The sequence below is a fragment of the Chlamydotis macqueenii genome, chromosome 12 (genome assembly GCF_036417535.1).
Source record: "Chlamydotis macqueenii isolate bChlMac1 chromosome 12, bChlMac1.mat, whole genome shotgun sequence".
In the NCBI taxonomy this organism is placed as follows: Eukaryota; Metazoa; Chordata; class Aves; order Otidiformes; family Otididae; genus Chlamydotis; species Chlamydotis macqueenii.
The window spans coordinates 14,993,683-15,017,813 of NC_141567.1; the positions used below are offsets into that span (position 1 = coordinate 14,993,683).

The 24,131-nt window shown below is 54.0% G+C and overlaps 1 protein-coding gene across 4 annotated transcripts in view; it reads right to left on the reverse strand.

Moving 5' to 3' along the window:
* ZNF609 (zinc finger protein 609) overlaps positions 1-24,131 on the reverse strand; it is a 68,325-nt gene that overhangs the window by 3,579 nt on the left and 40,615 nt on the right. For all 4 annotated transcript variants that reach the window (XM_086757300.1, XM_086757298.1, XM_086757301.1 and 1 more), the window contains exons 3-5: positions 11,607-11,832; positions 2,812-2,899; positions 68-2,420 (exon numbers count right to left, since the gene is read on the reverse strand). In XM_086757300.1, coding sequence (XP_086613426.1) covers positions 68-2,420; positions 2,812-2,899; positions 11,607-11,832 — 2,667 coding nt within the window. The remainder of the gene's footprint in view (positions 1-67; positions 2,421-2,811; positions 2,900-11,606; positions 11,833-24,131) is intronic.

The window sequence follows — 24,131 nt, forward strand, 5'->3', positions numbered from 1 at the left end:
TTCTTCCAGGAGAAAGCCCACCACTGAGCTGGTGGGGAGGGCCGAGTGGGCAGCAGGTGGGCATTACCTGTCTGTACCAGAGCACAGGGTCCACGTCTGCTTGCCGGCCACACTCGGAGCCAGCCTTTGTCTCAGCGGTCTCTTTCCCAAGGTGGCTGGCCTCACTCAGCTTCACCTTGAGCCCCTCGGCAACCTGGCTGCCGGACAGCTTGGATGAGTCCTCCAGCTTGGGGATGATGACAGATTTGGCCATGTCAGGACCTCCTTGCTCCTTGGCCTTGCTCAGCCCCGACTTGACGAGGTCCGTGAGGCTTGGGGCTTTGGTTAGCGTCGGGGGCATGGGTGGCTTTTGCTTCCACTCCTCTTTGAGCACCGCCTCCCTCTCCTTCAAACCCAGTTCTGCCTTCTTCTCCAGCCCTCGCTGCTGCTGCTGCTCCAGGCTCTGCCGCTGCTTCTGCTGCTCCTCGTACTGCTGCCGGTAGGCAGGATTGGTGCTTAGCAAATGAGCGTGGTAGCCCTGCTCATTGTAGCCGTAGGGGGGCACGTAGGCGTACTGGTTGTAGTAGAGGGACTGCATGTACATGTTGGGACGCTGCTGGATGACCGAGGGCTGCTGGCTGGAGCCACCAAGCTCTGCCTTCTTCTCTTCGCAGCCTTCACTCTTCACCTTAACCTCCGGGTTCTCCTGCTCCTCATCCTTCTTCAGCTTCAAGGCCTGCGTCTCAGCCGTGGCCTGGCCACTGGGGTTCAAGGGCCCAGGGCTTGCCTGGGGGTAGCCAGGGGAATAGTAGGTTTCAAAGCCTTGGTAGTAGGGAGACTCTTTGCTCTGCGGCTGTGAGGGGAAAAGAGCTTTTTTGGCGCTTTCCTTGACCAGCTGTTCCGGATCCTTTGCCTTCACACTCTCCAGCTTGCCCTCCCCGTCCTCCCCAGCATCAGAGATGTCTGAGTAGGCTGGGCTGTTGGTCTTCACCGAGCTCGCCTCTGCCCCGTTCTGGGTGACGACATGCAGCGGGGTCATGGGTTGGGCTGTGCTGGTGTTCTCCAGCCTGCTAGCACCACCGATGGAGGGGCTTGGGGCGTTGTCAGTGAAGCTGTAGATTTTATCCGCCTCAGCCTTGATGCTGGCAAGTCGACTCTGGTGGGGGTCGGATGAGCCATTCAGCAGCCCCTCGCCTTTTGTCCCCAGGTCGCTGGATTCCCCTCGGAAAGGGCTCTTGCCTTCCTCCGCTCTGCAGGCTTTGCCAGGAGTCAGAGGGTTTTCTACCTCCTTGGGCTCCTTCTTCTTCTTGTCCTTCTTCTTCTTTTCCTTGGAAGGCGTGAGGGCAGGGTTGACCGCGAAGGGCTCTCCCATCACCGTAGGCTTGGGCTGGATGGGTTTGAGCTGAGGGCTGTTGGGCATGGTCTGGACCACGGTGGTGGCAAGGCCCGTGGAGGAACCAGGACTGGCTGTGGTGAGGGTGGCCGTCTGGAAGGTGTAAATTGGCTGGGGGGGAATGGCTGGCGCAATGGGTCTGGCGGACTTCAAGCTTTTGGAAGTGATCTTCTCTGACTTAGCACCAGATGCCTTCTTTGACTTGTCCTTGTCAACACATCGCTTCTCCAGGGAATCAAAGCCATCGTTACTTGTCTCATCAGCCACTGAGGGACCATCCTCAGAGCCATCATTGGACAGGGCACCCGGGTCAGTGTCTCCTTCCCCACCCAGCTTCCTCTTGCAAGGGACCTTGGCGCTGAACTTGCTGGATGGGGAGGGACTGTGGGGCTCCATCAAGCGCACCTTGGGGGTGGCCGAGCGAGCTGGTGAGAGCGAGCCCTTCTGAGAGACAGCAGCGCCGTTGCAGCTCCCAACGTCCCCGTGCAGGGAGGGCTCCTCACCATACTCGCTGTCCACATCCGCCTCCATCTTGCTGTCATCATCCGTGTGCGCATGGGCCTGGTGGTACTTCAGCCCGTTGATGTGCTTGTACTTCTTGTTACAGTTTGGGTGGGGACAGTCGATGAGGATGGGAGAAGGACAGTTTCGGTCGAGGACAGCTGGCTCCACCTTGACCGCGGCAGGTGGCACGGCTGCTGAGCCCATTGAGTTCGTGCGGATGCGTTTGCTGCCCTTGGAGTCCTCCGAGCTGGAGTTCAGCTCCATGTCGGAGAGGGGTTTGCTCTTCCGCTTGGTGACGGAGGAGGGACTGGCCTTCACATCCTCCGCCGTGCTGCCGGGCGGTGTGCGGTGGTCCGAGGAGTTCTGGCTTCCCCGGCGCCCTTTGCTGTTGGCTCCTGCCCGGGTCTTGCTACTGTTGCTGGTCCCTTTGCTGTCCGAGGCGGCAGCAGTCTCGTTGACGGGCGTGTTGCTGTTGGGGCGCATGCGTTTGCCCCTACCCCGGCCGTTACGCATCTCCAGGTCGCTGGTGGGAGAGTCGCAGAACCTGTCAGGAGGAGGACAAGGAGGTTTTAATGGAGAAACAGCTGTGCTGGGCTAAGTCATCCCCACTGCGTGGTGGGGACCCCCTTCCTCCCCTCGCTACCAATCCTGCAGGCTTGTCCCCCACACTGACCAGTAAAGAGGAACTGGAGAGATCCACTAGCAAATGCTAAACCATCTCCAGTCTCCAGGACCAGGGAGCCTGTGACTGTGAGGGCAAAGAGCCACAGGAGCAGCTCGGTTGGGCAACGAGGAGATGCAAACCCCCACGGGCAGCCCCATGGGCACAGGGCAGAGCGTACTAGGTGCTGTGGGGGCCATACGTGGCCGACTTTGCCCCTGCGCCTGGGCAAAGGGGGCTGGGACAGCGCTGCCAGATCCCACCAGCTGCTTACCGGGGAGGCGCCCAGTCATGCTGCGTGCAGTCAAGCAGCGTCCCCACATACGTCTTGTTCCTCCATGTGACGTTGACCACTAGCATACCTGTAAGGCAAGAGGAGAGGGTCATATAGGGCCAGGCAAGACCCCGTGGTGTCTTGCCCTTCTGTGGGAATTGGGGCAAAGGGGGATCTACCCCTCGAGAGAAGCAGGAGGAAGAGCTCAGCTCTAAGGCCAGAGGAAGGTAGACAATGGGTCTTGGGCTCTCAGGAGAGGTGAGGCCCCGGGCTCTGGGCTGGAGGGGCACCAAGATGAAAGCTGGAGACCCCTGGCTCACCCCCTTGGCATGGCTCTGTCTGGTGTCCACCCAACTTCTCCTTGAACTGCTCAGCACTCTTCCCTGTTTTCATAGGGATGCTAAAACCAGTGACCTCCAAATGGCTGCAAGATTTAGGGGGGACCTGAAGATCCACGTTGACCCACGTGTGCAGAGTAGGGTAGGGAAGGTGATCTCTGGGGAGCAAGGGCTGGGAACCCCCCCGAGGAGAGGCAGACAGCCCCCAGCAACACAGAGCTGCAGACCCCGCAGCAGGGCTAAGACCCACCAAGCGCAGCTATGAACCCCACGGCCCTCTGGAAAAGGCTGTTATTACCACTAGATGGCAAGCTGAGCCCAGCATCCCCACACAGGCGACCACCCCTGGCAGGAAAACTCAACCGTGGGGGAACAACCCTCATCTCCCTGCTTCACTTTGTTCCCGCACCCCCAGGACGCTCATCAGCCCCACATCTCTGCCTGGAGAACCATCTACAGGGCTGCACCTCCTCTCATTGTGGAGCAAAGGCATCGGGCATTCGGGAAACCTGGTGGTTTCAGCTTTTTCACACCAATTCAAGAAGAGAAACAGCCCAGCTCACACTTGTGCCGAGGACGTGGACCCTATTCTAGGAGATGGTGGGGGGGTCTTTCACAGCACCACTCAGCCTTGTGGGTATTTCCTCCCTGCCAGGAACCACTCTGATTGCTGCAGAACTGATTTGACTGGGAGCAGAGTCTGTTGCGCTGAGCACATTTATCTGAGCACGGTAGAACTCAGGAGACAGGAAACTCGTTTGCAAGGGTTGATGAGCGCGGCAAGATATACAGTCGCACAGCCCCGGGAGATGGATGGAGCTGAGGGAGCCCAGAGCAGCTGTGCCTGAAGCACGTTTATAAATCTCAGCCCGTAACCCCCGTTGTGCCGTGCCAGCAGCCAGCTGCAGGCTTTGGGAGGGATAATATACGAAGTCAAGGTCTGACACGTGGGTCTCCTTCGGAAAGAGAAATGAAATGCAGGTCTTCTCTTTCCCCTTCTCCTCCTGGAAAATGTTAGGTGCTCCAGTGGGAGAAGGTCGTGGGAAGACACAGGGCCGGCACTTGGCCAAGACTTACAGCTGGCTCACCCCGGTGGGCAGGAAAGGCTGAGTCCTGCCTTCAGAGGAAGGTGCTGGGGACCTGCCTTAACACAGACGTGGCCAGGACACGATGCTGGAGACAACACAGGGTAGAAACAGGCAGCAAAACCAACTGTCAGGAGCCTGCAGCCCCACACAGGGAAAGATGGGGATGCTGATCCCAGGTGTTCCAAGGAGTGTGCAGAGGGTGGTCTTCACCCCCCACACCTCCTAACATGGCTTTTTTTTTTTTTGTCAGGCAGGAACTGTTCCCTCTTTCCTTAAAACCCAGGGAAGCTGCTACCTGTGTCCCACGCCCCAGTCCAAATCCACCATCACCAGGACACCTCCGTGGAGCCATTGCAGGATGCTCCCAGGAGCTGCAGAACGACCAAGCAGCAGCTGAGGGACCAGCAGCCCCAAAGCAGACCCCATCCTGGGGACCAGTTCACCCCTCCCAGCCACAGGGCTCAGAGGAGCAGCTCCCTCTGCCCTCCCTGCCTGGTCCAATTCCTCTTTGAAGCTGGCGAAGACCATACAGCGCTGGGAAGTTAATTGCACAACATGACACTGGAGGCTCTTGCGCATCCCGAGCCCTGCATATGATATTAGAAAGGACGTGCTGGCATTTTTTTTCCCCGTCACTGTGATCACAGCAGAGAGATAAAAGACGAAGGGGTGAAGCAAACCAGCACAGACCTGTCCCTCCCTTCCCTGTTGGAGCGTCAACCCTCCAACACACACCAGCCTATATTTAACCCACTGCAACCAATCATACCAAATCCCCTCCTAATCCTCCAACAATAACCCAGGACAATTTAAACCCCCAGGATAGATCCTAAGCAGCTTTTTTCACCCGCCGTGTCCCCCTCCCACGGCAGGATGATGAGCAGGCACAGGCAGGGCAAGGGCAGACAGCAAGGAGGCAGTGCCCTCGCATCCCTGAGGCTGGAGATGCTCATGAACAAAGAGCTGGCAGTGATGCTCTTGCAGAGGAGGAATCCCACTCGGATAACTCCAGCCCCACCTGGTTTCAGAGGAAGGTGACATCTTGGATGCTCTTAAGCAACCAATACAACCCAAACCTGGTTGCAAACCACTCAGCATCCCGGCCACCGAGTGCTCACATCACCACAGAGTCGTATCACAGCAGGAAAAATTAACGGTGGGTTGACGGTGCCAGTTTGCTGTCTAGAAAGACAGAGGACAAGTTTTTACAGGATTAAGAGATGAAGAGAGCTGGGGGATGCAAGAAAGCACCACCTGGTCCTTGTATGGTCCCCATATGGGGGGCTCTGTAGCAGGGGAGCTGAGGCTCAGTGGGTGCACTCAGCTGGTGGGGACGTGGGACGGACAAGTGCAATGCTACATGAAGTCCTCCGTCCCAGCGCAGCCCTAAATCAGACCAGACGAAGCTTTGGGGTGCAGCTCTTCCATGTTAAAATGTAGGTGATGGTGTCTGCTTGCAGATCGCGGCCGTGGGCACCAGGAGCCATCACTTTGTGAAGATGAAGACCCAAGTCCAGCCAAGAACATCTCTCCAAACCCTGCTGAGAAACCAGGGTGCCAGCACCGACGGCAAGCAGGGATACTCTCAGACCCATATATGGCCAGTTCATCGCGTGGCTCAACTTCACCAAGCCATGATGCTACTGAGCTGTCTCCAGCAAGGCCAGGTCCTCAAGCATCATGGAGACGGCTACAGTGCTTGGAGGAGCATCCCCAGCCTTGTAGAGAGCAAGGAGATGTTGCCTCTGCAGTTACAGAGGACAGCTGCTGAGAGCTGTGCTAGCTTTCTCCTAATTTTGCGGTGCAGGGGACCTCTGCAAGGCAATGGCATGACAGCTGGTGGCATTGCCACGGCTGCAGGGGGACAGCCTGCCTCACCATGGGCTGCATCACAGGCTGCAGGGGAACCTCTGCTCCGGCACCGGGAGCACCTCCTCCCCCTCCTTCGGCACCGACCCCAGTGTCTGCAGAGCTGTTCCTCTCTCATATCCTCACTCCCCTCTCTGCTGCAGCTGCACTGCAGTTTTTCACCTCTTAACCGTGTTATCACAGAGACGCTACTGCCGTCACTGATGGGCTCACATTTGCCAGCAACAGGTCCATCTTGGAGCTGGCTGGAGCCGGTTCTGTCCGACATCGGAAGTCGCACCACTTGTTGCTGATGCCATGGGATGGGCATTTAGTTCACCAGGACCTGCTGAACATGCAGAACACCCACTGCCACGCTCCTGCCTAAACCCGCAACAAGCATCCACCTTTGGTAACAGTGATGATGTGCCTATAAGCAAGGTCCTGACGTTGTCCTGCAAGAGGATGGCTCATCCCACCGCAATCCATGCTGGCCAGCACTCACATGGGACTGAGGGCTACAGCTCCCTCCCCATGACCTGAAGCTTATCCAAAAGATGCCTCCAGGATTTTGGGGACCTTGGTGCCTCTCAAAGTCTTGGCAGGGCGGGCAGAGGACAGCCACAGCACCAAGCCCCCAGGGCCACTTGCTAGCAGCCCAGACTTCCATCCTCATGCTCCTGGAGAAGGGAAGCAGAAGAATCAAAACAAATTTAGCTCCCAGGAAAGAGTGGCAGAGCAGCTTGCAGCTCGAGAGCCTGCTTGTAAACAAGCCCTTTAATCCAGCACTGAGCAGCTAAAGCAGGAGCCCCAGCTGGTATTACCTGGGACAGCTACAGACGTGCCTTAGGGAGACGGACGCGAGCAACAGTCCTGTCTGGAGCAGAATATTGCTCACCTGTTGATAAAACAGCCTCCGTACAAAGCTGACAGATGCTTCGAGAGCGATAAGCGGTGCATTAGCTCTCCTCCAGCTCCCCGCACTGTCAAGCCAGCAGATATTAGACACGAAGCGGTGGCGCCGGGGGAGCACTGGGGAATGATGCATAATAAAGCTCTCGCTTCTCTACGCTGACGCACAAGCAGTCATGGCGCTCGGAGGGGTTTGCAGCCTCCCCATCCATCGGTGAAACAGGAGGGTGCGAGGCAGCAGCCTGAAACACCAGCAACCCTCGCAGCACCGGAGATGAGATGCTCCGTCACCAAGCGGTGCCGGATGACGCTCCCACCCAGAGCACGCTGCCAGATTGCTGATCTGAAGATGAGAGCGGTCACAGCCGCATTGTCATGGCTTTAGGAGGCTTCAGAGGAGCGCGTTGAGCCCGTACGTTGGCTCAGCAACCTTGGAGGGGATTTACAACTGCTCGTTACTTTGGAAAATGCCATTAAAGCAAATGAAAAATCCATATTCCCGCTGCTCGTCCTTGCTGCATCAGCCTTAAAAATTCACCTCCTGTTCCTGAGTTCGAGTACACGTGGCTATGAAGACTGGAGCGTGTACACAGGGGGTGGTGTAGCCCCCTTCGAAGCCCCAAAGCTCACCCATAAGCAGTACAATCTTGGCACATCCCTCTTTTAAAACATCCCCAGAGGCAAAGAGCAACCAGAGTGGCAACTGAAGGCTGTGGGTAACAGCGAGACAGTACATTCAATATGCAAAGCCATCAAATTTGGGGTCTGGCTTCCTCACAGTAAAATCTTCCAGTCTTTGCCCTCACCCTCCAAACCTTCCCCATCCTCTCCCAACCTATTGCATCTCTCTCCTGCTCCGTGTAAGGACACGTCCACACTGGCATCTGCAGACCCCGAGGACACACACATTCCAGCATCCCCTCATGAGATGTTGGCAAAAGCGCAATCAAAACACCTGGAGCGTGCAAAGCTCAGCCATGGGAGACCTGCTGCTGCCATTCCAGCACAGAGATGGAGGAAGGGATTCGGAGAGAGTTCGCTGCAGTGCTGCCATGCTGCAATCCTCGTTGCTCAGAGGGTTTGTGTGTCAGACGCTGGCTTGTTTTGGTTGCGAAGAGCAGCAGCATGGTGCCAGGACACAGTCTGCTCACTGCGGGCAGAGGCGAGGTGGTGACATCCTCCAAGCCAGGTGACACCAGCTCTGCAGAGGGGGATGGAGGAGACTCAGCAGCTAACGAGGCAGCAAACGGAGCAATGCTTTCTAGAATAATTAGATCAATTAATACTTCCTGCAGATCAAAATCACACCTAAAGAACTAGGGGAACTGCTGAGATAGCTGCTTCCACCAAAGGTGTCTCAAAAAAACACATTCCCGGCACAAGATGGGCTTGGCAAACGGATGGTGTCACCAGCACGGCTACGGCGGAGTGCGTATGACTGGTACCTGCCGGCAAGACCAGACCTCAGCCCAGCACCAACCTAGAGCACTGGACCAAACTGACCACGAGCCCGGCACCAGATGTGTGGTGGTGAGTGCCCACTGGGATGCCTTTGGTGGCAATCGCAGTCTCATGGCATGTTTCCTAGAGGGGGGAGAGGATGAAGCTGGTGTTTGAGGCAGGAGGGATGTCATGGGGCTCCTCAGAGCTTCATGCTCCCATCTCAGATGGGTCAGCTCAAGCTTGTCCTTCTAAGGTTGCTGCAGTGTTGCCGGGCTTTGGCTTTAGGAGTCTTTCTCTCCAATTTCACAGCCCCACAGCCAATCCAACAACCATTTTTTACAAAAAGGGAGTTATGATTGGAGAATCACGTTGCCTCGCTCTACACAGCCCCACAGGAAGGGAAGTTTTGCATCCACCTGAGCCCAGATATGTTTTGCCAGTGTGCACAAAGCAATGCAGATCCCCTTGTCTTGGGGGCACACACTATTACTGCACAGCTGGGAGAAGAGCAGCTCGCAAGAAGGTCCACGTCAGAGCAATTACCATGGGAGTCTAAGGGGCACGTCCGACACAAATCCAATTTTCAAGGAGGCATCGTGCTGCTGAGAGGAGATGCCTGTCTCCTGAGAGGCTCAGCAGGAACTACTCGTGATGCTGCTCAGTGGCGGGGGTCTCACCGAGACACAGAAGAGTCCCGCTCAAGAAGTCAGAACGTAACTGGGAGCAACTGTAATTCTGCAGCTCCCTGAGCCAATCGCTCCAGGGGATTTGGGGATATCACCCCTGGGGAGAAAGCAGCTGCTGAAGCTGAGCTACGAAGCTCCTCTCCACCACCAGAGAGGGTGCTTGATGCAAGCAAAGCACTGCGAGAAGGAGCTTTCCGAACCAACTGCTTTGCCAAATCTCTCACAATTAAGCTCTGCTCTCATTAACCTGGTGGGAGCAGGCAGGATGCACACATCTGGATTCATCAGCCTCGCAGGGGTGCTCCATCCCGCTGCTCCTGCTGCCCTGGGGTCCTTCCAAGCAGCCTGGCAAGGCTGCAGCATCACAAGGAGCGGGGGGAAAGATGGATCCCTTTTGGTGAAGATGCAGGATCCCTATGGACATCTTGGGAATCCAGGCACACAAACATGCTAGTCATGCTGAAAACACTTCATTTGGATTTGTACACATGCCCTTGGCACAGCTTTCTCCCCTGTATCCGTGAGGTGAGGGGAGATGCTCGCTGCATCCCTATACATTTCACAAGCTCCAGCTTTGGACAGCCAGGTCCAGCACCTCCTCCAGCATTGCCCTTGACCCTCATATTAACAATGGGAAGGTAGGAGAGAGATAGCAGGTAGGAAATAGGGATGGACAGGCAGATGGGCTGCAGAGCTTCACAGTGGGGTGAGGAACAGGAGAAAAGGGAACCAGAAACTGCTCCCATGTCACTGTATCTCAACCAGGATTGGGGAGATGTTTTATACTCTCTGCCTCGGGGATGCTCTTTTTGTCCCTCTTGGCATGGCCACTTGGGCTCCTCTGCCCACCATGAGCCTCTTCTCCTGATTTCCACCCAAAAAAACCCCTAGAAGGTCCAAGATCTCATTGGCTTCGCTGCTGTCCGTGGGGTTCTCCAGTAGTCCTGAAGCTCTGGGGCTTCTGCGTTGAGGGAAATCGCACCAGAACGGCATGCTGGTGGGAATGGGGAGGTGGTGGGGGGCTTAATGTGCAGCCCCAGAAGTGATGGGTGCTGATGCTCCTCTGCACTGCTGGGTGTCCCAACACTCAGCCCGGCCATGCCTCAGTTTCCCTAGCTGAAAGTATTACACCTCGTACAGCAATCGGAGTCTCTGCAGACACTGAGCAAGCAGTGCTAGCACACAGGCAGCTCAGCAGAAGACCTCCGTGTTTTCTCTGAGATCCCCCTGTCAGAGACCCCAGCCCTGGGGTACGCAGAGCAGGGCCCCTGAACTGTTTCTGCTTTGTGTTTCCTCGTCCCCACCAGCAAGCCTAGCTTGAAGAAGAGGCTCCTTGGGTCCAATTTGACAACTCGTGGCTCCCTCCTTCCTTGGAGCAGTAGAAAAAACACACTTAGAGCTCCTGGCTGTCTCAATCCGGACAAGTTTGTCCATACTGAACGGACAGTGAAGAAGAGAGGGCAGAAGAGTGTGACATTGGTGGAGGTCCCTATCCCAAGCAATCATGTCCACAGGTTTCAGTTCACCTTCCATCCGACATAACGAAGACAGCTGCAGTAAAGAGCAGTCAAGGGATTAAGGCCAACAGCTTTGTTCCCCACACACAACGGCGATGGAAGAGCAAGAGCAGATGTCCAAGGGGAGCTCCGGGTTACCTGGCCGAGATGAACCATCAGTTGGCCTCCGCCACCCTGCTCTTTCTCACTTTTGAGCTTCTGGGCTCTGTTTCTGCTTCCAGACCCCAGCTAAAGCCAGACACAAATATGAGGAGCTCACCCCGAGCCTGCCGAAACAGAAACCTCCAGCATCCCAACAAGGCTGGAGGGAAGGCCAGGTTCCAGCGCTCACCATGGTCCACTGAGCCACCTATTCATCTCCGTGTTACTTGGCAGAGCCCCAACAGCAACGAAAACCCATCAAAGGACCTGGGAAAGCAAACCAAGCTGTGCACAGATGAGACGAGCTCCAGCGGAAAAAAAAAAAGGTTCGATTGGCTTGGCAAGAGAGACAAGAGCCTGATCTCCTGCCGAGTCGATTTTGAAAGCTCCACTGGGGTTTTTTAATCCAGCAGGAGATTTCTGCTGCCTCCCAGGGTTTGAGCGTTTTTGTGACAGACCTGCGGGTTGCCAAGCAGAAACAAAGTCAACTCCACTGAGTTCCCATGCAGGCTGGCACAGCCTTTCCTCTGGCACCTCCAGAACAAGTCAGCTCTTGCAGAAAGGCAGAGAAACGGCAGCTTAGATTTTCGCCTGCTGTCTGGGCAAGGGGATACCGCAACGCATTGGGTTGACGCAAGTTTCAGCTCGTTACTCACTTTGCTGGAGAGATTGAGGGCTCCTCTGTGTCCCGACCACCCAGATGGTGGGAGGAAAGCCCAGGAAAGCCCAACAAGCAACACAGCAGGGACACAGGAAGGGAGGGATTGCCGTAACTCCAAAATGACGTTGTAGGAGAGCAAAAAGCTCTCCAGTGACACTTACCATCCTCCGTCTCCTGCCAGACAATCCCCTCCAGGTTCACGCTCGTCCCAGGCTCGCAGGGCCCCAGGCACTCGGGCTCGGTGGCCAGGGCCACGTCACAGGTGTTCACTCCCACCGAGCGGGTGCGTACCATGATCTGCTCGCACGGCGACGAGATGTCATTGTTAACAACAGGGACGAGGAGGTGCAAGGGCAACACTGCAGGTGTAGAGACCGGAGATTCCATCTGTGGAGAAGGAGAAACATGCCGGTCACCATCGGGAATATAGGAAGGAAAGCAAGTCTCAACAGGCATTTACATTCCTGGAGAACATCAAGCCCAGGGCTGTCACCTTCTCAATGCCTGCACCAGTAGGCAGTTCAAGTCCCACACCCTGACAGAGGACAAGGATCTCACAGGTCTCGCCCACCCAGGTGTACCCATACCCACGTAACCCTGAAGAGACAGCACTTTGTAGTCACACAGATCACACTCAGAAGTCCCTCCGCAGGAGATATCGGCTCTCCTGCTGAAAGTTTGTGCCAAGTTCCTTCCCCGAGAGCTTTTGCCAGTGTAATCATCCCAGGTTATGATGCTTTTGGCTATTGCTCAGATGTTAACATAGTCAGTGACTTTGGACCTGATGGCTCATTGGAAGAAAAAAAAAAAAAAAAAAAAAAAAATTACAGGCTTCTGCTCAACTGGCAGGACAGGACAAACGAGTAGCAGTCTCCCACCAGCACCCATGAAAACCCACATCCTCCTCCTCCCAAATCTACCCTGTGACCACCTGAAGATGCACGTGTTCAGATCACAACCTTCTTTTCTGCGCAAGAATCCACTTCACAGCCTGATCAGGCCAATAGCTGAGCCAGCTCAGCGCCAGTCATCGTTCTCTCCTTGTGCATGGAAATCGCATCTTCATGGCCAGAGCCGGGCTTGGAAAGCCAACAAGCCAATACGCCAAGCAAAACCACAGCCAAGTCACCCTGCTGCTGACAAGCCAAGGTCCTCAGTCACTCTGCCACGCTAGCAGATTACAGCAGTGTTAGGAGAAGGATGGCTGATGGGCTGATATTGCTGCTGGCCAAGGGAAGGGTAGGGTGGAGATCTTACTGTCCTTCAGGGTTCATCAGCCAAGCCAGACATAGTCAGTCACCCCCTCACCTCGGCACATGAGCATTTGCAGCGAGCTAGCTGCTCATCCTCTCCTCAGACCTCCTCTCTTTATGGTGTACAATCTTGATACGATACTGAGCAACCTCAAAACAGAAGCATACTGAGTAAACTAATCAAATCATCAGCGAGCACTGACCTAGGTTTCAGCTTCAAGCGGGGGAAGATCCCTCTAGAGCATCCAGCACTATACCAAGAGATGGCCTTCTAAGCCTCTGCTGAGGACAGATGATTACAACCCTGGAGAGACCAAGCTTGCTGGTCACCAGGAGTGGACAAGGACACCGGCCCATAACCACTTCCAACCTCACTGCTGGCTCTCTTTGGCCAATACTGCTGACAGCCATCAAACAGCCAGACTCCCACCCTGAACTGGCATCCTGGTCCCAACCAGCTGCCAAAAATATCTGCTGCCTCTCTTGCTCACATGCCTCCATCCTTTAAGCAAGATAAATAACCCCATCAGAAGCTTGCACATCCAACCTTGCCTGGCCCGTGCAACATGGTGCCCACAACTGCAGCGAGTGGCTGGAGCATCCCATCTCCCCATCAACTCATGATCCCACAAAACCTCTCTGCATCCCCAGCGACACAAACACCATCTGCAAATGAAGAAGGTACAAGAGGCAAGTCTCTAGGCAGAGGAGCAGAGAGGAGGAGATCACATCCACCCAGCAGCTTCTGCCTGCTCCCATGGGGGTGGCTGCCAGTGGGGGACAGGAATGTGACCCCTGCGGAGAACTCTGCCAGGTTGGATGGATTTGCTCTTGCAGCAGAAGAACACAAAGCACCTTCTGCTCACATGTTATCCCTCTCCTCATCCTCCTGAGTCCGTCCTGCCCCTGGATGGCTCATCAGAGCACATCCACTCCACTGAGACAGCCTGGAGGTGGTTGGTCCAGAAGTGTCTGGACCGCAACCTCTCCTCCACCGGCAGTGCAGGTCTTGCTCCACAGCTCTTTTCCCCACTCACTGCCTCCGACCTCCCACCAGAAAGACCAGCTCTTCTCCAGGAGCCCATCCCCAGCTCTCCATCGCCCCTCGCCTCCAAGGCTGACCCAGGGCCGGTGCTCCAGCTGTATCCCATGGGATTTGAGAAGGTTTTTTTGGCCTCCTCATGAGTCTGCTGGAGACGAGGGCTGCACCTCTGCAGACAAATCACCCCCCCAAAAAATACAGCAACTCCACCCTGCGCATCTCAGTGGATCCAGAAAGGTGCTCAAAGGAAGCACGAGGCTGCTTTGAAGGGGCTCAGGAAAGCAAACCACTCATGAACGCCATGTTTTGCAAGCCAAAAACAAGTCCCTGGGTAAGGAAATAGCCAGAGAGGAACCAGGCAGGGCTGCCTGATTTTGGTGGGCAGCAGCAAAAGCCCAGGCGGTGATGGGGAGCGCTCGCCCCCAGCACCCTGGGAGCAGCGGCCATACGTGCACGCTGAGAACCTGTGGGTTTTGGAACCGTTCAGCTTCCTTCCACTTTGCGACAGAAACCACAGCACAGCACAGGAGCGTTTAATTACAGTTCCAGCTCTGCTAATTATCGCCTGGTCACATTCGTAATCTGCATTACGCCACGGTGCATAATAAGCAGCTCGCTGAGATCTCTCTAATAAGCGAGGAGGCTTGATTGGATTTCATATTTCACCCTGCTCTGGAACAAACAGAGCCTCGTTCAGCAGCCGCAGGGAGACAAGGTGGCTCTCCTGCTCCCTCGCCCAAAGCTCAAGAGCAAAATAAAAAGGCCCAGGGTGGCTCTCTCTCCAAGGTTGAGGGCAGGAACGGAGCTGCCTCGCTGGGATACATCCAAAAAAAGCCAAAAGCCGCGCCGGAGGAAGAGACAGATGGATCAGTCCCTGAATTCATCACCCTCCCGGCATGCGTCTTATCTCCCAGTGCCATGGCTTTTCATCCTCCTGCTTTATTAAGCAAGGTCAGGAGATTTGCCCACTGCTGGCTGCAGGACAGCTGAGTTCGCTGGGGCGGCTCTGCTGGCCACTCTCACCATCAGTAGGCGCCCTGCTCCCTCCGCTGGGCCAGAAGCCAAGGGAGATGCTGGCACCAGGGCCACTGGGCAGCACTCATACCCTCGAGCAGCAGCTTTTGCATCGCCTCCAGCCAGCGAGGCTGAGCTAGCGGAGACCTGCAGCTCTCCAGAGCAAGCCCTGCACCCTCCTGGCTTCCAGCTCCAACAGACACTCCCGCCCCAGGCAAATCATTTAATGCTTCTGGGCCCTAAATCCCCTTTGCGGAAGGAAAATTCATTTCTCTTTCCTTGCCAGGTAGGCTCTAAGATTAAATGCTGGCAAATGCAAACACAGTTGCTACACACTCGCTGCTGGAGGGAGCTCACGTGTCTCCAGCAACCTCTCTGCAAGAGTTCGACGGGGTGAGGCTTCCCCGTACCGGCGCTGGCCATCCGCGTCTGCCCGCCGCTGCCTCCCCTAATGAAAGCCCTTTGTGTTTCTCGCAGAGGCTTTCCCATCACGAGGAACGTGCTTTCACCACCGCCGAGGAGAGAAGTGGAACGGAGCCAAGCCCAGGCGGCAGCGGTGGCCAGCTCTGCTCAATGGGGAAAAAGCAAATCCACCAAGAGTCCGGGGCGATGCCGATGGCACCACACGATGCCGGTCCTGGGGAAAGGGCTCTGGGTGAGCAACTAAAACCTAGCCCTCATCATAGCTCGAAGGTGGAACAGGGCCCCACGTGAAGGGAAGCGTGGTAGTGGGTGCTGGCATGGGGAAATGCACACAAAGCAGCTCCTGCCATCTTAGAGCTGTGCTAGCGTGGCTTCGTTAACATCAGTCACTGTTAAGAGGACTTCACAGTAGCAATTAGCTAGTGGGAGAAAGGTAAGAGGGTGTAACAAAAATAAAAGTACTTATTTTGATGCCAACCCCTAAACCACCCAGACCACTCACTCAATTTATGAGTATTTTGGTTTGCTCCCAATAATCAAACTCAACCAGGCAAGAAAAGTGCATTTTTGAGCAATAAAAGCCAACAGGGCCGCCAAAAACCCAGAAAAGGGCAACCAGCGGAGATATCTGTGGTGCACCTACAAGGACAGAGAAGGTGCGAACAACCACATGGTGTAGGACACCCACAGAGCTGCACCTATTTGTCACCAAAGACCTTGCAGTGGTCAGCATGAGACCACTGATGCATCAGAGATGCTGCTAGGCTTCCAGTCTATCCCCACGTTCATGAGCTACACAGCGCGGTGGCCCATTTTTGTCATCTAGAAGGGTCCCTCAACTCCTGCAAACACAAACAGACAACAAACGCCAAGGGAAGCCTCATTACTGGTCACAAATTCTTAGCAGCTGTGTCCCAGGACACAAAATATGCATCAAAACTGTCCCATCGCAGTAGCATTGCTCGAGGCTGCAGCCAACACCTCCCAAATCACTGCATGGCTCAGCTCAGTGTTTGGGAGCTTTGATGCTGCCACTCATCATTATCGGTCACCACATCCCCAACAGCTTTGCTTTTTTTTTTTTTTTTTTTTTTAGAGCAGGACCTGGGAACATGAACTTACAACTCCTTGACAAGAGATAACCAGGGAGCAGATCCATGCAGTTGATGAGCAACTTTGGTGGGCATCTCCAAACCTCAAAACCACAGCACTCAAGGTGCCTCTCCCCTATCATCAGTGACCTCAGCAAGGATTTCAAAGAGGAACAAAAGTCTTCCCCAACTGACCTCCAAAGCTGGGGGTACGCACAGCCAAATCCCTTTGTTGGCACCAGTGCCCACCACGTCTATGATTCAGTCTGGAACCTACTTGCAAGCATTGCTCAGTAAGCTCCAGCAGACTCACCCAGAGCTCCCAGACACACCCCCCATTGACAACATCCTGACACACTGGAGGCACACAACCCCGGGCAGCATAGAGTAGGCTCCAGAAGACCCTCTCCTCAAATAGCATGAGTGGCAATGAACCCTGACTGTTTGCTGGCTGGATGGCACGACTGCCATTGATGGCACGGTGTGATGGGAAGGCTCTGCCTAGAAAAGCCTGCCTGCACGTCCTCTCCCAGCCATGCCCAGCACCCACATCCCAGCCCCAAGGTCCAGCTGTCCCCTGTGCAGAGGGGCTTTGCCTCCATCCATGAAAACTCCTTCCTTGGCCAGCAAGTCCCTGCAGAACAGCAGGAGATGGTGGCCAAATGGCCAGCGCAACACAGCATTGTCTTGGGTCAGCAGGCACTTTTCAAACCCAGACTCATCTTTAGCCGAGCATTTTGGGGAGGATCCAGCTGGGGAACTCCGCCCTGGCCACACGTTGAGTACACCACAAAAACCAGGACGAGGACTTTTGTGCAAAACTCATGGTCCCACCACCAGCACCACTGAAAACAAACCCAGTTGTGGTAACAGGTCTATCGGGGCGTGAGCCCATCCGGTAATGCCAGAGGTATAACCTCCCACCAAACCAGTAACGAGGGACTGATCCAAATGCTGCTCCCAGGTGATCCAGCCAGTCATATGCATATCAACCCCAGCCACGCTGCTGGAGAAATTAAAATATTACCCAGCACGACCTCCGATGAGTCGCTTTCCCTCCCTGGGCCACAGCTCTCCGGCAGAGAGGGGAATAAAATCCCTGCTAGAACACTGCTGAGTCTTATCTCAGCGCTTGCAGTGTTTTGAGATCAAGAGGAGGCAGACGCTGCAGAGGCACCGTCTTGCATATTACTGTGTCTTCAATAAAGCCAGGAATAGTATCCAAGACAGACGTGCTGGCACCAAGTCACCTGCTCCAACCACTTAGAAGACTATCAGATCTGCTCTAGGAAGGGGAGAGAGAAAAAAAAAAAAAAAAAAAAAAAAAAGGTGTCTCCGGTAGGAGAGAGGTAGCAAAAAGCAGTGATGAAAAGGGATGGCTGATGTGAGCGAAAGACATGGGAAAGAAGAAATCCAAGCTGAGATGTCTGTACACCAGTTGACTGAGGAGGTGCTGTTAGGGTCTCAGCTTACCTGCTGCCAACAACCAATATCCCACAGAGCAGCGGCATCGGGCTCACCTCCTTTATTGAATTAAAATGCAAAGCAGCTCCGTTGGTGGTGAAAAGGGGAAAGATCCCACGTGGGAAAGCACTAGAGACGCATGTGGGTCAAGGGAGGGCAGAGATGGTTGGAAACACAGAGCTCCGCTGCAGGCAGCTGCAAGCATCCTTCACGTTGACCAATCCAGCCTTTGGCCCCTTCTTCAGCACTGCTGCTGCCCAGCCGCCTCCAGAGATGTAAATGTAATCTTCTTTTTACTTTCTGGGCTGGAGGCCATCATCTCTTCCCCAGCAACTGGCTCCCCAGCAAGGTCTCAGCCCTGCACTCAACCTTCTTGCAGAAGATAGCTCTTCAAGTCCCTGAAACCACCCCCAGCTCACGACGTCCATCTACACCAGGCTCCTCCAGCTGTCGTTCCCCAGTGGCTCTCAACCAAGCACCTTCATGTTCATTTTCTGGCCTGTTCCCACTAAAAGGTGTTTACATAGGAAGAGCAGAAGCAAAAGGACCAAAGCCACAATGACAGCAAAGCAGACACATTTTCTGCCTGGGCCCATGTGAAATTCATGCCCAAACCCAAAGAGCACTCAGATGGCCACTGTTAATAACTACCACTCTGACCAGCACATTAGAGCTGGCAAAGCAGCGACATAAAAGGTTTCACGAGTGCCTTGGTGCATCAATCTCCCGGAAGGAGGACATCAATCTGGCAGGCTCTTCGCGAACCGCTCACCACAGTGTGATGGAGCTCCAGCCACCGTTAAAAGCCCGCTGATAACCACCGGCTACATAAAACCCAGCCGAAGGATACAGAGGTTGCAAACAGCCAAGGCTAGAGACAACTCTAAAACCCAAATCCGCAAAGCAGGCAAGGGAAATCACATGAAAAAGCAGCGTCTTGGTCGCATGCCAAGCCCTCAGCAGGTTACAAGATCTGGGGTCTGCCTTGTGCCACAGAGCACCCTGGCACCCAGATCCAGGTCCTTCTTGGCAGACATCTGACTCCTCCACCACCTTCAAAGAGGTCAGAAAACCACGGTATTCCCCATTTGCCACGCACTATAAAAGACTGAAAACAAGCCCTCTGGAGACAACAAGAACCCAAAAGTTACCAACAACCATTGAACAGGATTAGCAACCAAGGACCACAAGCCAAGGCAGACGCTTGGTAGGTTAGGGTTGAGCACGAGAAGTTGGCTCAGCAGCTCAGCTCTCAGTTCGGAAACGGCACAGCTCCACCTGCCTGGTTCAACCTTTCCTTCTGTTTTTTTCACTCAACTTTTCTCCACCTCACTCTTGCAGTCCAGACGCTGTGGCTGCTGGGCCCCCAGCAATTTGCACCAGGGCACAGCCATGCAAGCGCACACAGCTACCTGCAAACTCGGAACATTCATAATTAAATCATTTAATAAATTAATGATGCCCATCCAGGCACAATGTCTTGCACAAAGTTTCTATCCTTGCAAAGCTGCAGTACATATAAAGTCAACCAGCGGGGAGACAGCTCAGGAGTTACTAACAATTGTGGTACAAAATTGGACTCCAGTAAATATAGAAGGGAGGAGATGGATCCAAGACTCGCAGCAAAAATTAGCTGGGCTCAGAGACGCCTCATCTAGGATGGGCTCCTCTGCTTGCTGGGCACACAGTCCAGGGACCATCTTTCTCCCTACCCATCCCAGTATCCACAGCAACTGCGTTGCTAGCACCCATTCTCAGGTGACAAGGGACAAAGTGCAGCCCACGAGCCACCGCAACCACTTTGCTGTTTCTGATGAGCCAAAGGACTCACGATGGACAACACAACAGCATGCACAGATGTAGTTTTACTACACCGCTAAGCAAGCAACTTTTACATTCAGTAAAGCACAAGAGATGATGTGAAAAAAGGTGCCTGTGTTTTCAGAGAAGAGCCTAGAAAGAACAGCTGGGGCGTGGGGTGAAAATGGGCTTGGCTTGCAGGTCCTCCAAGGGACAGCTGTACCTTCCACACCAACCAGAACTACAGCATTTGGTTGTGTCTCCCAGTATCCAAGGGCTGCAAATGGGTCCAAAAGCAAGTGTCAGTCACACTTGAAGTCACCATGCAAGAAAAGCAGTGGGGATACGGAGTTAGAGACGTACATAACTCAGTCCTTCCAATGATCTAGAAAGGGATCATCTCCAAGATGCAACCCCAATTTTTGGGGTTGGAAGGGACCTTCAAAGATCATCTAGTCCAACCTGTCTGTCATGGGCAGGGACATCTTTCATTAGACCAGGTTGCTCAAAGCCCCATCCACTCTGGCCTTGAGCACTTCCAGGGATGGGGCATCCATAACTTCTCTGGGCAACCTGTTCCAGTGCCTCACCATCCTCATCGTAAAAAATCTGTTATGTGCAATCTAAATGTACTCTCTTGGTCTTCATCCATGCAATATGGCCTAGGGGTTCCTCTAAGCACAGATATGGCACAGAGGCATGAAGCTGTGTCAACCAAGCTGGCTTGGCTATGCTCATCCTATCTTCCATAGCCACCGGGAAACTACTGCAGTGAGGCCAGCTTGCAAGAGAGACTGAGGCAGAATCAGCAAACAGTACTTCCCTCAGCCATGTCTACACCAAACCGTCCTTGCCCTTCTCACATCCAGTTCAGCTGGGACATTGTATCAGACAACAGGGTATTTAATAGTTTTGCCCTGATGGCTCTTCTCAAGAGAGCAGCAATTACGCCCAGCTCTGGACATCTCATGACTGAAAAGGACATAGACAAATCGGAGGAAGTTCAAAGAGGAACAAAAATAACAAGGAGGCTGAAGAGATTGGCTTGGAAGAGGAGATTAAAGGAGCTAAATATGGATGACTTGGTTCAGCTACAGCTACGTGGGGACACAGTCATAATCTACAAACGGGGGGGATGAAAACACCAAAACGAGAGAGAGGAATTACACAGGGTGATGCAGAGGGTGACAGCAAGGAGGAATGGAATAAATCAAGGATGGGAACATTAAAAATGCTGGCTGTAGCTTCCTGGCACTGAAATTTTTCCTAGACACACCAGTATTTTCCAAGTGGGAAAATCCTTCATCCTTCCCCTCTCCCCATGTCCCTCCATCAGTACCCAGGGGACACCCGCATCTCTCCCCATGACACCCCCTCAGCAGCCAAGTGCTGCTGACACCTCAGATCCTCCCCATGCTAGGCTCTGAATCGCCAACAGTGACACGCATGGCACTCCCAAGACACAGCAGCAGTCCTCATTCTTTCACAGAGAGTCAACATCCAGCAATTTCAGACTTGCCCAAGTTCAAACAAGGCACCAGCAAATCTCAGGCTGGCCAAATTTTGGCAGGGTTACCTTCTCCTGAGGTTCTTCCATGTTGCAACCACAATAACGAGTATTGCTGTGATGACAGCACAGAAGTCCACCTCTATGGTTGGACCAGGAGGTCCACAGCCAAGCAGGTAAGAAAAAAAAAATCCCTCTGTCATCATATCGATCTACCTACAAACAGCAGTCAGCAAGCTGGAGTATTTTCTAAGCCCTTCTCCTGCGCAAGAAAACCAACAGCCCGCAGCAACAATTACTTTAATGGCTTTAAACTGGAAGAGGATAGACTTCCATTAGACATAAGGAAGAAATTCTCCACTGCGAGGGTGGTGAGGCCCTGGCATAGCTTTTCCAGAGGAGCTGTGGATGCCCTGTCCCTGGAAGTGTTCAAGGCCAGGCTGGATAGGGCTTTGAGTGATCTGGTCTAGTGGAACGTGTCCCTGCCCAGGGCAGGGGGATTGGACTAAATGATTTTTAAAGTCCCTTCCAACCCAAACCATTCCATGATTCTATAAACAAACAACATTTGGTCTTGAAGGTCTCATGGACTCTTGTCTCCAAGGCATCAGAAGCCAAGCTGTGCTCTCAGTGCTCACACCTAGAAAATTTGCTTGGGGAACGAGTGGTGGGGAAGGAGATTACACAAGGTCTCTGCAAGATGAGGTGCATCTCCTAAGCCATCTGCACAGCTCCTGGAGGAGATCCAGCACTGGAGAAGTATCACTTTGAGGGGACTGCAGTCTTGGTGGCATGCTGAGAAGCACCATGTCTCAGTCCCCCATCCAGACCATGGCTGCACCCAGGTATGGAAAAGAAACAAACCCATTTGCTGGGTGCTGCACCCGGAGACTTGCTGGCACGCTGCACAGGGGCCACAAAAGCAGGAGCATTTTACACACACGTCATAGCTGGGTATTTGGGGCTCCTGGACAGGCTCATTCCAGGGCAAGGCATACGCACCTCAGACGTGACAAGCAGCAAAGTCTAGGAGGAGTTTCAGATCTATTTATCCCTCAGGCAAGAGGAGACCATCTTCTTGCCATCTATTTAACATTAAAGACCTCTTTTGGTATAATTTTCACATCCTAGCCCTTGCAGGCTGCACATTTAGGAAGCTGCCCGCTTGGCTCTTATCTCCCCTTCTTTGTAGGTTTTACTCAATTTGCCAGGAGAGATCCTGGTGGTTTCCAGACACAAAGCCAGCTCTATCCGATGGCCTGATGGGAAGATCACAGGAGGGGAGTGAGCAAGAAATAAGCCCAATCACACGATATACAAGGGTGTAGGTGAGCAAGAGGAGGGTGTCACTGCACGTGTCCCATACAAGGCAGCTGCAGAGCAGGGATGAGCGCGGTGCTGCCCTTTGGGGAGTCACATCCGGAGGAGCGGGTTCCAGCATCACTCGTCAAGTAAATTCCCCTGTCTCCCCAGCACTGAAGATGGAAACCTCATGCTAAGATAGGGGATGACACACATCTTGACTTTTTGCACTGGGTCCCAAGAATCCTGCATCTCCCTCCACTCCCCAAATTCCGCTTTCCAGCAAGTTTTTTGACGCTATTTTTAAAGCAGGACAAACCAATACTTCTATTCTGACTGATATCTGCTGTGCCCTCCCAATCCCTCAAGCAACAGCTTGCACTCATGTCCATCAGCTCCCACCTGGAGCACACAGGCATCGGTGCCTGCAGGACAGCAATTTAGACAGGAAGTTTTTCAAGCCAACCCTCTAGATTTTTTTTAATTATTGAAATCAAGCTGCCATCTCTCCAACCCCCATGCAGAACAATGCCCAGTCACACCCACCAACCCCAAAGCAGCACAGCACGTGCCCGTGTTGCCATGAAATCTCTGCTGATGAGTCGCAAGAGGAGGAGAAGTGAGCTTTGCACGTGAACCCATGGAGTCCCATCACCTGCCAGTCTCAGAGGTGAAAAGCAGCTCTTCCTTCTTCAGCTCAAGTGCCTCTGGTCAAAAGCAGTTGCCAGGAGGAGGGTGAACCAAGCCAGGTTCTGCCTCAGGAGAATGGGCTTTACCAGCCTGCTGCGTCAGGTGGAACATCTCACCCCGATCCAGGCTTTGCCGATGAACCCTCCTGCAGTACCAGTCTGGTTTGCACCCACCAGATCAATAACCTCAGCTTCGCTTGGAGCTGCAGCATTCGACGCTGCCCATCTGTAATATCTCAAGCGTGACTGCATCAAGGAAGGCATCTCCACTCCCACCGTGTGGCACAAGGCAAGCCCTGGGCACTCATCCTGGGTCCAATTTCTCCTGCACTGCCCTTGCCAAAAAAGACACCTTTGTATCAACCGCAGAGCCTTGCAAACCCCATGCCACTGACACTGCCACGAGCCGATGCCCCAGATGCTGGGCACAGCTGGGCTGCAACGCCTAAAGGTCTCACCCGGCAAGCTTTGTGCCAACGACCGACAGCCACCGGCAGTCAAGCACAGCACAACTGCAGAGGATCAATTGCTCCCGGGGAAGCTGAGCAACCGGGGAGAAGAGGAGATGAGCTAGAGTCAAGTCAGACCACAACTCATCACCTGCAGGCTACCTGCCAGCTGGAGAGCGGTGCAGCCAGGCTGGGGGCTCGCAGCACAGCGAAGGGAGCAGAGCTTTATGATTCGCATCACAGCACTACGCCGCCCGCAGCCATGCTCTTCCTTGAGAGCACTAGATGTAAAAATAGAAAAACAGCTTCAAGTGGCTGCTTCATCAGCTCCTCCAGACCATAGCGAGGGGAAGAGCTCCTATCTGAAATCCAAATAAGCCCCCACCAACGGGGGATGCTGCCACCACCCACAGCTGAAGCTTTCTTCCAGCCCAATTAGGCTCCAGGAAGGTTTTTAGCCTCTAACCTCGCGTTTCTCGGGCGGCATGCAGGGATACCCATGGGTCACCAAATTCCAGCCAACGAGAAATCACTTCCCTTCGCTGCATAACAAAGCCTAACGCTTGTTTTGAAATGAGACAGAAAACAGTCGCCACAGAAAAAACACCGTCTGACGCCAGCAGCCACTGTGCCTCTTCCACCCCAGCAGCAC